We start from the raw sequence: 14298 nt of genomic DNA, 5'->3' as shown, positions 1-14298 counted from the left end.
CCCGTTTCAGAGTGTCTCGGATTATTCCTATCTTGGTCCCGCAACTACAAATTTTTCATTACATCCGGTTGCAAAGGTGACCCAAAAAGATGTAAGTGAAATTTACATTTCTACCTCTTTCAATTCAGTTTTTTACACCAGAACATGAATTCGTATTTTGAAATGCCAAGATACTACAAATTATCGCACAATGCTTACATGTTCAACTTGTCAGCTGTTCGTAAGTCAGTCAGTGTGTAAAATAACTCAAATCATGTAAAAATAACTGCTAGTGCCGAACTTTAAATTTCGTTTTGAGGATAGAGATGGATCAGCTGAGGCTGAACATTGTTGTTGTCCGCCTGGTCGACTGCAACAATGTAGTCCTCCATTTTGACAGATTTATTGTGACTGGAAACAAATCAGACACATTAAAGTAGTAAAAACCGAACTACATGAAGTCTGTTGAAGAACGCAGTGCCTGAAATAAGGGCCAGCCAAAGGCTGGCCTGAAAATTTTTTTTTGGGCTAGTAAAAATTTGAAGTCACTGACCCAAAATGATTATGACTTGCCCAATTTTTTTTGCCAAGCAATGAGTAGAGAATAAATGCAATTACTCGATGTGCTGTCCTCCCCCTCATCAGTACACGCTACAACTCCGAAAAATGTAATCATAATATGTAGGGTTCTTACTTTGCATATTTTGACTGTTTCTTTTCATCGGCTGTCGATGTTCTCTTTAAAAAAGACCACGATTTGTCCATGCTCAATGTTTTACTACTTCGACATTGCCGCATTAAGTTAGCGGTTAAGATAAACCCTGATCGCTACGATAAAATCCGAAGTATTCTGATTAATTATATCAACTGAGTTCCCATTGGTTTAAATTCTATTCTTAAACCAATCAGCGTGGCTGTTTTATCAGACGTTCGGGTATGCCATGCGAAAGGACTAAATACCAACAACTGGAAAAATAACCGCAGTAATTATTTTTTGACGATTTTTTATCAATCGCCCAGACAGTTTTTTTTGGGCCAGCTTTTCATCTACTTTTAGCACTTTTCAATCGCCCAGATAAGGTTTTAATCGCCACTGGCGAGTGGGCGAGTGGCTATTTCAGGCACTGGAACGGAATCTCTGTAAATAGGGCTGTGATGTTAGCGACATTCAATTATGAATTTCAACATTGATTAGTAACGTTGGCACCTGTAAAACAGCGGTTTATCGATTGTTGGTGATAATTATTCCACCAATACAGCAAAGAACATTCCGAATATGTGTAAAATTATCAGAAGTACATGTACAGATTAGGGTTCAGCGTAGTTTGCAGGGTTATATCAAGTAGCTTTTTTTTTTTTAAAATGTCTTGAGTAATCCCTAATAAATAACAAAGACATCTTTTAAACGTTTTGTCTAGCCAGCATTTTATTATTTTTGAAGCTTCAATGGATTGCTATGTAGTATATTGCTTGGACAAAACTTTTTCTAGTGTTAGTATGATGAATTTATAGATGAATTTCTGTGTATTTAAGAGCAAAAGTAAAGTACTACTAAAAGTTTCCCAAGTGTCAGTATGATGAATTTTTAGATGAATATCTATATGTTAAAGAGTGAGCTTGCTTACTGTAGCCACTTTATATTACCCTCCAACAGCATTTGCACATTCACTGTTGACATCCTACCCTCCCAGAGACATCTTCACACTCGCTTTTGCCATCCTATACTCTGAAGCTATCTCTTACACTCACCATTGCCACCTTATATTACCCTCCCAAAGACATTCACTGTTGCCATCCTACCCTCCAAAAGACATCTTCAAATTCACTGATGCCATCCTACTTCACATCTTCACATCACTGTTGTCCCCTACCCTTTGAAAGGAAGGGTAATAACAAAATTACAGAACTGATAAAATCCAGGCAACAGTCAAAAGGAAAGTCTGTATGGTGTAACAAATGGCAGCATCAGGGCAAAAAAACACCCCAATGGTCTTGACTTAGTACAGACATTTCCCATAGGTATGGTGGGTTACATGTAAACCAGGTTTTAGAGTGTATGTAACTTCCCACTTCCATTATGGTGCATTATTCCAGTATTTTTTTTTACACAAACATGTATCATTTAAACCAGTTGTCATTTGAACAATGCAGAACATATGAACAATAAATAAAATCAATATAAAAGGAACTAAATACATTTAAAATTAAGTAAATGCAAGTAAAGGGTAATAGCAAAATTACCAAACTGATAAACATTAGTTTCAAAATTAGTCTTGAAGTGTGTGGGGAAGATGCCTCAAGATAGAAATAAAAATATACAAGCAAAAACAACAGAAAATGAATTTGTTATGAAAATCCATCTTCTATAATCTGGATGTCGGAAATAAAATTTGTTTACGCTTTCACCCAAATGTCTGAAAAACATCTCCAAACTCCACAATTCAATGGTTGTACAAAAACTTTAACCTAATTAGTACTTATTCCATAATTCTAGGTCTGAAAAGGAGAAAGAGGTAGTGGAAGCTCCTGGTCACTGGTTATTTAGAAGGAATATGTTCAGAGGTACAGCAGTTGACCCTAACGAAGGAGAGTACCCTGGTCTGAAGGCAGGTTTTGGTTTACCTGTATTTTACTCCCCACTGACTAACAGAACAGATCATTGGGTTAGTTTCCAAGGTTCCCACTGTGCTGACCAAGAAATGGACTATGTCCGCTGTGCTAGTCGAGTTGGTCTGAGGAATGTACAGAGAGGAAGAGAGTGTCTAATGGAGTTCGAAGATCTTCAAGAATGTTTTACAAACAGGAAAACTGTATGTAAACTTTAACTACTTGAAAAAAAAATTTTTGCAGGAAATAAACATGTCTTTTATTTATAACCACTCTAGAGGAATAACAGTTTGTGCCAAAAACTTTTTAAGCTATTAGAGTTATCCATAAATTTCAGCATTTTTTCTCTATAGAACATTAAAAACTCCTTTGAATTGTCACTAAACACAGTTAATTAGACTTAGTCATTCTCTTAGGGCTCATGGCTAAAAGCTAATACTTAAAGTTCATTTTGATAAATTTATTCGTATACTTCTGTGATTGTTCACAAATAAAACAAGAAAAAAATTAGGCCATATATACAATATCAAACAATAGTTTACCTCATAGCACTTTATTGTATAATACCAATCAACTGTGTATCTTGTTTTTACTTACAGAAACACAGAAGACATTTGATGGAAGTTGAAAGACTAAAGCAGAATAGAGACTACATACCTAATCCACCCAAGTTTACTGTAAATAGACCTAAGAATCCTGGTCATTCTATGAACTTAGTGTAGACTCTTTTAAGAAGTTAAACAATATATAAGCATTGTGGTGTAATTGGTTTGATTGAAACTTAGTATTAGTATTCCAAGAGTTATGATTTTCCGAAGATGTTATCCCTCTACAGACTAAGTTTTGGGGAATAAAGCAATCATACTGTTCTGTATGGTCATTTATTCACTGTGGCACATATCTTCTTCCTAAAACAATTGATAGATTTTGATGAAACTTTATTTAAAATAGGGGTATCATACAATGTATGTAGATATGCATATAGAAAAATGATAGTGTTAGATGTTTGTAGAAGGAAAAGGTACAACAAAGTATAACTACATATATAAACAAAAAGGAACATACTCATCACTGAACATCTATACTACTAAAGGAAGAGACTGATTTCTTTGAGCTGCAATTCCTCTGAAACCATACAAGGTTGAATATAATTGTGATATGAGGTATAAATGTAGAGTTGTGTACTTCCTAAATTTGTCTTTGAAATAATCTTTTTTTCTGTGGAAAATGCGAATTTTTGGGAAGATATCTAAATTTGAAGACCATGATTGGTCTGTGTGTTATGATATGCTTTCGCACATGCCCAATCAACGTACTGCCTGGATCGTGTATATGTGTAACATGAGAATTGTTAGTTCATTATTTTGCTTAATTAAATGACATCCACCATTTTTCTTGGGTGCAAAACTATCCAGACATGGAAAGTGGTAGAATATGTCGAAATAAACCTCCCCCTTCTATGTGTAAACATCTGCGCCTGATCCCTCCCCCTTTTTATGTGTAAACTGGCATAAATCCCCTACCCATTGTTTTGAGTAATTTAAGAATTTATTATGCACTTTTTACATGGGTGGAGCATAATTTTCAGAAAATTAAAGGGTGTTCAACCGAGCAACCTAGCTCCCCCTTCCATCCCATCCCCCCTCCCTCCAAAAAAGCCAAAAATCGACTGGATCACAACAGACAGGAAATTAAATTTTCACACATTTAGAATGTGTGGTAGTTAACCTCCCCCCTTTTTATGTGTAAAAACACTTGCACCTGGAATCCATTTTCTTAGGGACACACTATTTAACTCCCGGGGTGGAGGGGCTTGATTTTGTTCTTTGATTGTTAAAAAATTTTCAATCCTGACTTTGGAGAAAAAATATTCTGGTCAGCAAGGGTTAAAAAATAAGTAATGTGAATAAAAAAAAAATAATTCGCTTACATGCGTTAGATTTTTTAGTTACTTTGTGTTCTTTGTTGTGTAGGTCTGTTTTCCATGTCTGGTCTTTGTCTGGATTGCATTCTTTTGATTACCGCTATAACCTTGGTTCCCTTGATTACTCTGAGAAAAGTACATTATGCCAAAACCAATTCTGAGTCTTAAAGAAAACCAAGTCCCCCTTTTGAAAGGTTAATGGTCAACTCCTCTTAAACCATTAAAGCAATTTGAACAAAACTGTACACCATTGATGTATGGTTGATGATTGTAGAGCCTTTACCATGATTACGCATTTTCTATGGATCCGTCAAATTAGTACTGTGTCCATACTTAGCTCAATCGACCGTGATTTTGTGGGCATCCTCTAGCACTTCTAACTTTAGGCAGAATGAAGTAAAATGCTTTGCTGTTGAAGTTTGATATAACCTAAATATTAAATAGTTTCAGAAATCAAAATTAGGTCTTCAGTAGATGTAATCACAAACCTTAAAGTAAGCTCTGAAAGGCACCTTTCACCTAATGTAATAAAATCCATGAAAAACAGAACAATGACACTTCTTAAAAATAAACTTGAAAGTAAACTAAAAACACAAGGACACATTAGTGACCAACATCTCTTGACTGTGGACAGTTGCAAAAAATCTGTGCTTGAAACAAACTAGGTTTATAAGGTCAAAAATGAACTGTCACAACAGACAGCCATAAATTCACTCAGTAATACACCCAATTCTCTGCATGAATTACCTCAACATACAACATATAGACAGAGTGAGATTTTCACTTGCACATTTTTTGCGGTTGTAGCAAGCTAGCTCAGAACACAAGACAATACCATCAAAACGAGCATAGAAATAATAGAAGTATTTCTAATACTCAGAAATTACTTTTTCAGGTAGAGATGCAATTAGGGGTCAAATATCTCTATTTGTGAATACTAGGTTCAAGGAATAGACAAGAAATTGAAAATCATATTCTTTACAAATAAATCTGTTAAGGGCAATTAATTAAACCATTGGATTTTGTTTGAAAGAATGTGCTTTATAGACTATACTTCCATTAAACACTGTGAGTAATGCCATCTTAATTTAAGAACTTGCTGTTATATTTTTGTATCAAAGTTTAGTGAACAAACATAATTAATGTTTTAAGAAGTTTATGATATCCTTGGTACAGAAGCTTTTCTGTGAGGAATATCTACGTTCTTCTTCAAAAAAAAGAATAATAAAGTGTTAAATATGAAAATTTATTGCACATTAATAATAGTAATACTGATGAAGTACATATGACACAAATACATACAATGGCTTGCCGTTGATACAGTGAATACCTATGTTTATTAGGTGGGTACCATATAATGACCTATCAACTTTTTTCTGAATGGATTTGAACAACTGTATAACCAAATAGCAGTCATATCTATAGTATCTGTATCAATTTAACCTTCACTGTCACCGACCATTGAAACAATAAAACGGGCATCTTACTCCTGTCTAGTAATAACACAATGTAATCAAATCTGATGCTTACAATTAATAACAAAATTAAGAAAAAAATTAGTAAATGCCTGCAGCTTGTGCAGGGACAACAATATACTTAATGAAGTAGTACCAATGCATGAGAAACATGTAGATGTTTTAAAGTGAGTGTTTAAAATGTGCTTGTACATCAAAATAAACAAAATCTAGCACATTTCTTAGTCAACAAACTGAAATATTTTGCTGCATCTGCATAGTGTAAATTCTCCTTAAACAAGTGAATATGTAGAGTTCTCCAGCATAAAACAATGTTCAAGTCTTATGAGTCACTTTCATCAAAATGTCGCTTGAATTGTATGGCAATATCATCCGTAGTTTTGTGAGCAACTTTAAGATAAATCATAAATCCAGCAAACGCTACAATAATCCCAAGTATTATCATTCCTATGGCAATACCACCCATTGCTCCTGAAATAAAGAACCAAATATCATTAAGATAAAGAAATATAAAAAAAAACATGATGTGTTTAAAAAAAATCAATTGAATGATATTTCATAACAAAAGAGACAAGGATATTCCTATTTTAAGCCATGAATTTTCCTCACCTCAAACACTACTTGTGACATCACAATTAAACTTTTTATAATACTTTTAAAAGTGAGTAAAAGAATACACTAGAAATTGCAAGAATAGGAAATCTCAGACACCGTCAGATAAGATTTCAATGTTCTTTAACTCATCAGGAGCCTCATTAGAGAACTTGAGATTTTAATACCATTAGGTTTTTGAGATTTCTCTGTCTTGCACTCTTAGCAATGTTAGATCCTTAATATCTTTTTTAAGGATAAAATGTATGAAAAGGTTGCCTTAATATGCAACAGCTAATAACTGCTACAAACGAAATACAAACAGGATGAGGGTTATGGCACACCATATTTATATTTATTCCATGTTCAAGATATCTTAAAGAAGTTCTTATAAAGTTCATGAGATACCTTATATTCTTTATAAGATATCTTGTAAAGTATGAAAGATATCTTGAACATGGAAAAACTATAAATACGGCATGCCAGTTCAGTTATAAGATATCTTATAAAGTTTATGAGATATCATACATTCTTTATAAGATATCTTATAAATGATATGAGATATCTTATCCGTTTTTCTCTTTAAGATATCTCATTAAATATATGAGTCATCTTGTATAGTATATAAGATATCTCATTAATTTTATAAGATATCTTGTATACTTCATCAGATGTCTCATATATTTAATATAATATCTTGTTAACTGTACATTATACAAGATATCTTATAAAATTTATTAGATATCCAATTAAAAATAGAACATACCTCATAAATTATATAAAATATCTTGAAAGTGAAATAAATATAAATATGCATGCCATATAGGGTTAGATTGATAAAAACTTTAAGAGAGGCAAATTTCTTACGATTATGTGTAAAGATTTTTTTTTTAATTATTAATGAAATAACAGTACATTGAGGAAATACTAGATTAACATAACATTATCTTATTGATTGCCAAACTAAAACTCAATACTTCAGATACAACCGAATTAATCACTGATTGGTCACCCAAGACTCATCAGAAATGTACCAACTTACAATCCAATGAGACTTCTATCTCGGTTGTTGTCTCTTTGACCATATCCATTCTCATTGTATTATGGATATTTGATTTTATATTCAGTCATGGTAAAAAGTCAGTTTAGTCTATGTAAGGTTAAAAACTGTTGAAGAAACTAAATAGAAATAATGGGACAATTTGTTTCCAATTTAAAACAGTTTGCTAATATACTTTTTAAGATACACACGTGTATATATTACCATAGTTCAGTCTGTTTAGAGGAAAACAGCACATCAAAAACCCTTTAAAGTAAGTACATGCAACATAATACCATGAAAGTGTAACATCCAATAGTATTCTGAGTGAAATACTTTTCACCAGAAAAAAATAACATCAAATTTAATCCAGGGATATTTTAAAAGTCAAATGTTGTCCATGGCTATTAAATTGTTTCCATACTCAACCTTATGACAATTAATCATACAAGTGTCTGAAAGGGTTTTCTGTAGGGGTCGTGTAAGAAAGTGGGGCTTGGTATTTTGTGGGGTTCACAGTCACAGGTGTTAAAAAAATTGGATAGTTTTTGATATGACATGTTATCCAGGATGTTTTCAGATATTAATAAGTATCCTTAATGATATTTCATGGGATGTTTTTCACATAGTTTTTCATTCAGGATATTGTTTAATTGATAAATATCATCCATTTTATCGACAGCATGAATTCTATTCACTCTTCATATGTGAATTATATTCAGGATATTATTTAATAGTACAAAATAATATCCTGTGTACAATTAAGAATTTTGCTCACTCTGTCAACTATTTTCTTGATATTTAATACTGTAGTGAGAAATAATATGCTGTGTACAATTAGGAATGCCTCTGACTTTTTCATAATAAATTATAGCAAATATTATTACATTATTATAAGGTTTTATCTTGTTTATTAAATATACACATATTTTTCTCTATTTTCAAAATTTATTCAGGACAGGGCGATCTATTGCACTGTCGATGTACTATTGCATGGTGCAATAGTCTCCTTGAGGAGTCTATTGCACTGACCCCATAATGACCTTTATCTAAGCCTTTTGATTGGTTGAACTTTTTTTAAGTGCTTCATTGAATTGGAATTTACACACAAAAAACTCATGTGTAAAAACGTAGATGTGACTCTCGTCTGCCAATTCGTAAACATGGAGCAGTCAATTTCCTATTCCTGGTCGAATGGTTGTCTCTTTCACATATTCCCCATTTCCATTCTTTATTATATCTCATAGACAAATTATGTAATAAAACAGTTATTAAATGGGTTGGATGAAATAGACCAGAACATTTGTCCTTTGGTACTGAGAATGATCAAGTGTTCTCAGCACCTCAGGACAAATATTCTGGTCTATTGCATCCAACCCATTTAATAACTGTATATTATTGTGCAAGTAGTGAAAACAATTTAATATGTGTGGAAAATTTTTCATTGAAAAAATATCCTCTTGAAAAAAAGTAATGTGAAATAATTTCCAAAGGATAAGATATCATCTGGATAGTATTATGTCTTACAAAAGTACTTCTTTTCATTATTATAAATTTTTTGTTTGTCAAAATTTTATTAGAATATGGGTACGTAGATATTATTAAGTAATTTAATGAAAATTTGACACTTAGTTTGGAAAACCAATGTATTTGACTTGACTACAAACAACCATTGAAGTCAATACCCAACAAATAATATACCTTATAGACATCTTATCAAACCTGTATGCACCATCAATTTAAAGAGATAAAAAAAAAGGGGGGGGCATTAATGGAATATTCAGTGATACCAGCTATGTAAGAGTCCTTTTTCATATTCCAACTTTGGCTTAGTTATTTAAGATTTTAAGCAAAGGGGAGTAACTTCCTACAAATTTGTAATCCATCAGACTGGTTTACTGTCAAATTGGAGAAATGGATAACGTAAGTACTTGGATACTTTTAAATAAGTCATTTCAAATCATTCAGGTTCTTACTGAAGTGAAAATAGTTTAAATTTCTAAGACAAATGTTTACTGTTTTCCCTTTCCCCAATGAGACCCCCCAACCAGGTTATTGGTGGGTTACGTCCCTTTGAAAAACTTGCTAGAATGGCTTGCATTCCATAAATATGAAAAACTACTATTGGGAAAAAAGGGATGCCAAATGTTCAAAATATCATTAACATGAATATTTGCAGATGACACTTCCTTAAATTATTCTATTGATAATCCACAAGAAATACAGAATGTTATTGATAAAGATCTAGAAGCTTTTGGTCACAACAGTGGAATTTAATCTAGAAAAACAGAAATAATGGTCTTTACTAACACTAATGAAGATGAACTATCATTCTCCCTCAATGACAGAACTATACCTATCAAACAAAATCATTACCATCTGGGAATAACTTTATCACAAGATGCAAAGTGGATGTTCCATATACATGACATGATAAAAAATATCACAAAACATTTATAAACATGTTACAAACATTAAAATATAGATAAAGTGGTAATAATATTAATAAATTTTATATCAATTATACACGCCCATTATTCGAATATAATTGTGAAGTCTGGGATAACTGCAGAGTAATTAACTCAACGCATCTTGAGTTACAACTTGAAGCCGCAAGAATCATCACAAGATTACCTACTTTTACTCTTAGTTTTCATCTTTATCGCGAAGTGGCTTAAAACCATTATCAAAAAGAAGACACCAAAGAAAACTACAACTTTTTCATAATATTCAAAGCAGAAATGCCCAAAATTATCTCCAAAATTTATTACCACCAGCAATTCAAAGTATTACTAGATACACATTACAAATGGTTCTGATCTGATTGTACCATTCTGTTGACTGTCAATGATCCAAGATTCATTCGTCCAGTCAACCATTCACAAATAGAATAAACTTGATAGATCTACTTCCAAACTACAATCCTCCTCTAAATATAAAAATAACTGTTGCATCAGGTACCTAGTTTATACAGACCATAGTCTTTTTACTACTCACATGGTCCCTGTAAACTTAATGCCATATTTTAAACTTAATATCATATTAACTCAGCTTTGATGTTCAGCTTCATTCCATAATTGGATCTTTTCAAAGTAATTATTATATCAAGTCCACAGTGCAGATGTGGGCACTGAGTAAAGATGCTTATCACTTTTTCGTGGAACATCCAAATTACTCACAGATCTGAGAAACTCTTTTACAAAATTTAGCCTGATTAAATCTGCTCAATAGTGGTGACGAAAGTCAATCAACTGAAACTTATACATGTATAACTATCTTTGATGAGGTATTAAGATAAAAACTGAAAAAGCTTCCTCATAAGTTAATATATCATTCATCAAAAGAGTGTCTACTTTTGTTGAGTCCAAATTTTTCTATTGTTATTATTGTTGTTGTTTTGTACATGTAAAATTCCATTAGAAATTATTGTTCAGTTGTTGCATGCTTCTGTGTTTATATTGAAATTGTTGTGAAAAATTGTATTGAAGGGGAGAAGACCACTGAAGTTGGGAAAACTTGTGCCATATCCCTGTTAGTCTTTGAGCAAATAAAATTCATGATAAACTATACTTGAAAAAAATATCCTGTTTTTTATGCAATTTTACTACTGTGCAAAGTTTCAAAACATTTATTGATCCATTTTCAGTTATTATCTGGAAACCGTCAGGGAGGGACAGACAGCCAGATGGACACACAACTTTTTGTAGGGTAAAACTAGATTTATGGTCAGATCAAGTGATTCAAAGGGCAGACAATACTTCACCCTAGACAATAAAATCTAAAGATAAATCTAATTTAAACTTACCACCTGAGAACCCTGATTTTTGAGGTTTTATATTATAATACTTGGCTGGATTTGATGTATAACCTGTTCCATCAGGAAAGGTTTGACCTAAAAAATAAAACAAGTAGTCAGAACAAAATTTGACTTGAAAAATTAGAGATACAAAATTCAGGCATTATTTTGGAGGGGCCTGATATTAAATCCCCCATCAAAATGAGACTGGCTCATCAAGTTTTGAAAAAGGGTCAAGAAGGTCAATAATGTTGGAACTTTTCAAGAGGGTATCTTGTATATAATAAAAATTCCGGTATAATAGGCAGACCAATTTTCTTAAAATAATGTCAATGAAATCTTCATAAAAAACATCTTTAGGCAAACAGTCTGACTTTGTCATAACATCATGAATCTTGGTCTATTACTGCCAGTTAACCACTTTAAAATCCTGACTTAAAAACATTATACATTGTTGTTATTACAAAAATACACTTATATATAAATATGTAGTTCTATGATGGTAGAGATTCCTCATATTTTATAAAAAAACAATTCCAAATCATCTACCAAAGATGTTTTCAAAATACTGGAATTTTTTATCAACAATATATTTGTCCAGTTTGGTGGACATGTTTTTTCAAAAAACGGTCTGCATTCTAATGGGAACAAATTGTGCTCTTCTACTGACCTATTCTTTCACTCTTATGAGGCTGACTTTATAGCTGATCTGATCCAAAAGAACAAACATCATTTAGCTAGATCCTTTAATCTCAGTTAATGTATTACGGTTAAACAATCCTAGTTCTGAGATTTAATTCATCGCATCTACCCCATAGAACTTGAGGATAAAGGATACAACAGACAAAGTGAAGTCAGCCTCATATCTTGACCTACACTTAGAGGTCGATGGTAAAGGAAAAATACTGACCAAACTTAATGACTAATGCAATTACTTTTCATTCCGTATTGCCAACTTTCCTTTCATCTGTGACAACATCCCATCAGCACTTGCATATGGGGTTTTCTTATCACAACTCGTACATTATGCCCGAGCTTGCTTAACTTAGCAGACTTTTTGTAAGGCACTAGATTTCTTATAATGAGGCTTCTGGAACAGGGTTATGTTGCTACAAATTTGAAGTCATCACTACAGAAGTTTTGGTTGTCATCATAAACTTGTGGATTGTTATAATGATTTGTTCAATGTGCCATAGTTTTCCTTTCTGCTTTTGTCTACTCTGGACTTGACTTCTTATGAGCAACTTGGTGTGTATTCTAATAAAGCAGATGTCCTTTACCCTACCAGTGCACCTGGTTCATTCACCCAGCTTTTAGTGGAGTCTGAGTTGCTCATTTACTTTGTTTTGTTTTTTAATCATTTTTATGTTAAAATGAAGTTCATTCATGACAAAAACCCAATATCATGACTTAAGTCCACTTTGTTCATCACACCTGTGGTACTATTTTTCGACTTGGGGAATTTTACAATCTATTTCTTAACCTGTTTCCTGCAAAAAACCATGTGCTCTTGATACAACATGGCAATGTAAACAAAAGACAGCTATTTCCCTTTTCTTTTCAAAGTGTTTTGGAAGTATCTGATGGATTAAATATTGTTTGGGAATTTAATACATTCGTTTATAAGGTAAATCAGTTTCTTAATGTTGAAAACATCTTGTGATTGTGCAACATTCAACTTTGCATTTATAAATAGCTACATGCTTTTGGCCAGGGTTGTCCATAGTCAGATTTGATTGGTTCAGTTTAGGATATTTGTGTCTGATTGATACCTTCCTTAAAATTAGTTTGTGGCCAAGTAAGGTGAATGATAAGAATATTGTCAACAATGTCATAATTAGACACCTGTACTGTCATATGGTAATCAACAGACCATAGCGTGTTTACTGTTATCAGTTTCCTTGTAAGACGCTTTAAATGACCTCGGTGCACACGTTTGCTGTTTACTGCAATCAGTTTCAAGAGCTACTTACCTTGTAGACTGCTGTAAATTACCTCGGTTTCCTGTCGTAATTCATTTTTAATCCTCATATTAAACTTAAAAGCACAGCACTGGTAGCAAGAGTATTGAGGTCAATGGTGCAGTACTCAAACTCGATGGTGCCGTAAAGTGCAGCGCTTTCAGGGCCTGGGGAGAACACTCAGCAGTTTAAAAGGACAAATAAATGTGAACTGACAGACAAAAAGATTTTCCTATATACCACTCAAACTTTGTTTGCAATGGGGAGAAATAAGCATTGGCATGTGTTATGACTGAAGCACTTACATGTGTGAAGATCACATAAAGGATTGGCATGTGTTATGACTGAAGCACTTACATGTGTGAAGATCACATAAAGGATTGGCATGTGTTATGACTGAAGCACTTACATGTGTGAAGATCACATAAAGCATTGGCATGTGTTACGACTGAAGCACTTACATGTGTGAAGATCACATAAAGCACTGACATGTGTTATGACTGAAGAAGCACTTACTTGTGTATAAATCACAGAAAGCATTGGTATGTGTTATGACTGAAGCACTTACGTGTGTACAAATCACAGTAAGCATTGGTTTGTGCTGTGACTTGGCCTCCTTTCAGCGATGCTGTTGTCAGTCTACATTCTGTGTAATTTCCACAGTAGTTGAAGCTGGCACAACTGAATGTTTCCTCATCAACACACAATTTTGCACATTGGGTAGCACTTACTCCTGATATAATTCTGTTGTTTTGTAATGCTATGTAGTAACGGGATTTCTTCTTAAAGTCATCAATATAGTTTCCTGGAATAAATAAATTCTGATATGATTTTCTGTCTGTTACAGTGATCTTTAATTTGATATCTCGAAACAAAGTAGTGTTTTGATTAACAATCAATTCCAGATATTTTTGGATCGGAATTCA

The 14298-nt window shown here is 33.0% G+C and overlaps 2 protein-coding genes across 3 annotated transcripts in view; one reads left to right on the top strand and one right to left on the bottom strand.

The window, feature by feature from the left end:
* On the top strand, positions 1-3455 carry LOC148626847 (uncharacterized). Its single transcript, XM_088548414.1, has 3 exons — positions 1-91; positions 2474-2789; positions 3186-3455. Coding segments are annotated over exons 1-3 (441 nt in total). The 5' UTR covers positions 1-89; the 3' UTR covers positions 3309-3455.
* Positions 3456-5742: 2287 nt separating this feature from the next.
* The window catches only part of LOC148626846 (uncharacterized), a 37670-nt gene continuing 29114 nt past the window's right edge, over positions 5743-14298 (bottom strand). For both annotated transcript variants that reach the window (XM_088548291.1, XM_088548207.1), the window contains exons 19-21: positions 13941-14177; positions 11421-11507; positions 5743-6456 (exon numbers count right to left, since the gene is read on the bottom strand). In XM_088548291.1, the coding sequence (XP_088404417.1) occupies positions 6308-6456; positions 11421-11507; positions 13941-14177 (473 nt within the window). In that variant the 3' untranslated portion in view covers positions 5743-6307. The remainder of the gene's footprint in view (positions 6457-11420; positions 11508-13940; positions 14178-14298) is intronic.

The sequence above is a fragment of the Perna viridis genome, chromosome 1 (assembly GCF_037379345.1).
Source record: "Perna viridis isolate PV_CMFRI_1.1 ecotype Kerala chromosome 1, ASM3737934v1, whole genome shotgun sequence".
NCBI classification, from domain to species: domain Eukaryota; kingdom Metazoa; phylum Mollusca; class Bivalvia; order Mytilida; family Mytilidae; genus Perna; species Perna viridis.
This window is presented reverse-complemented; position numbering and strand designations above follow the sequence as displayed.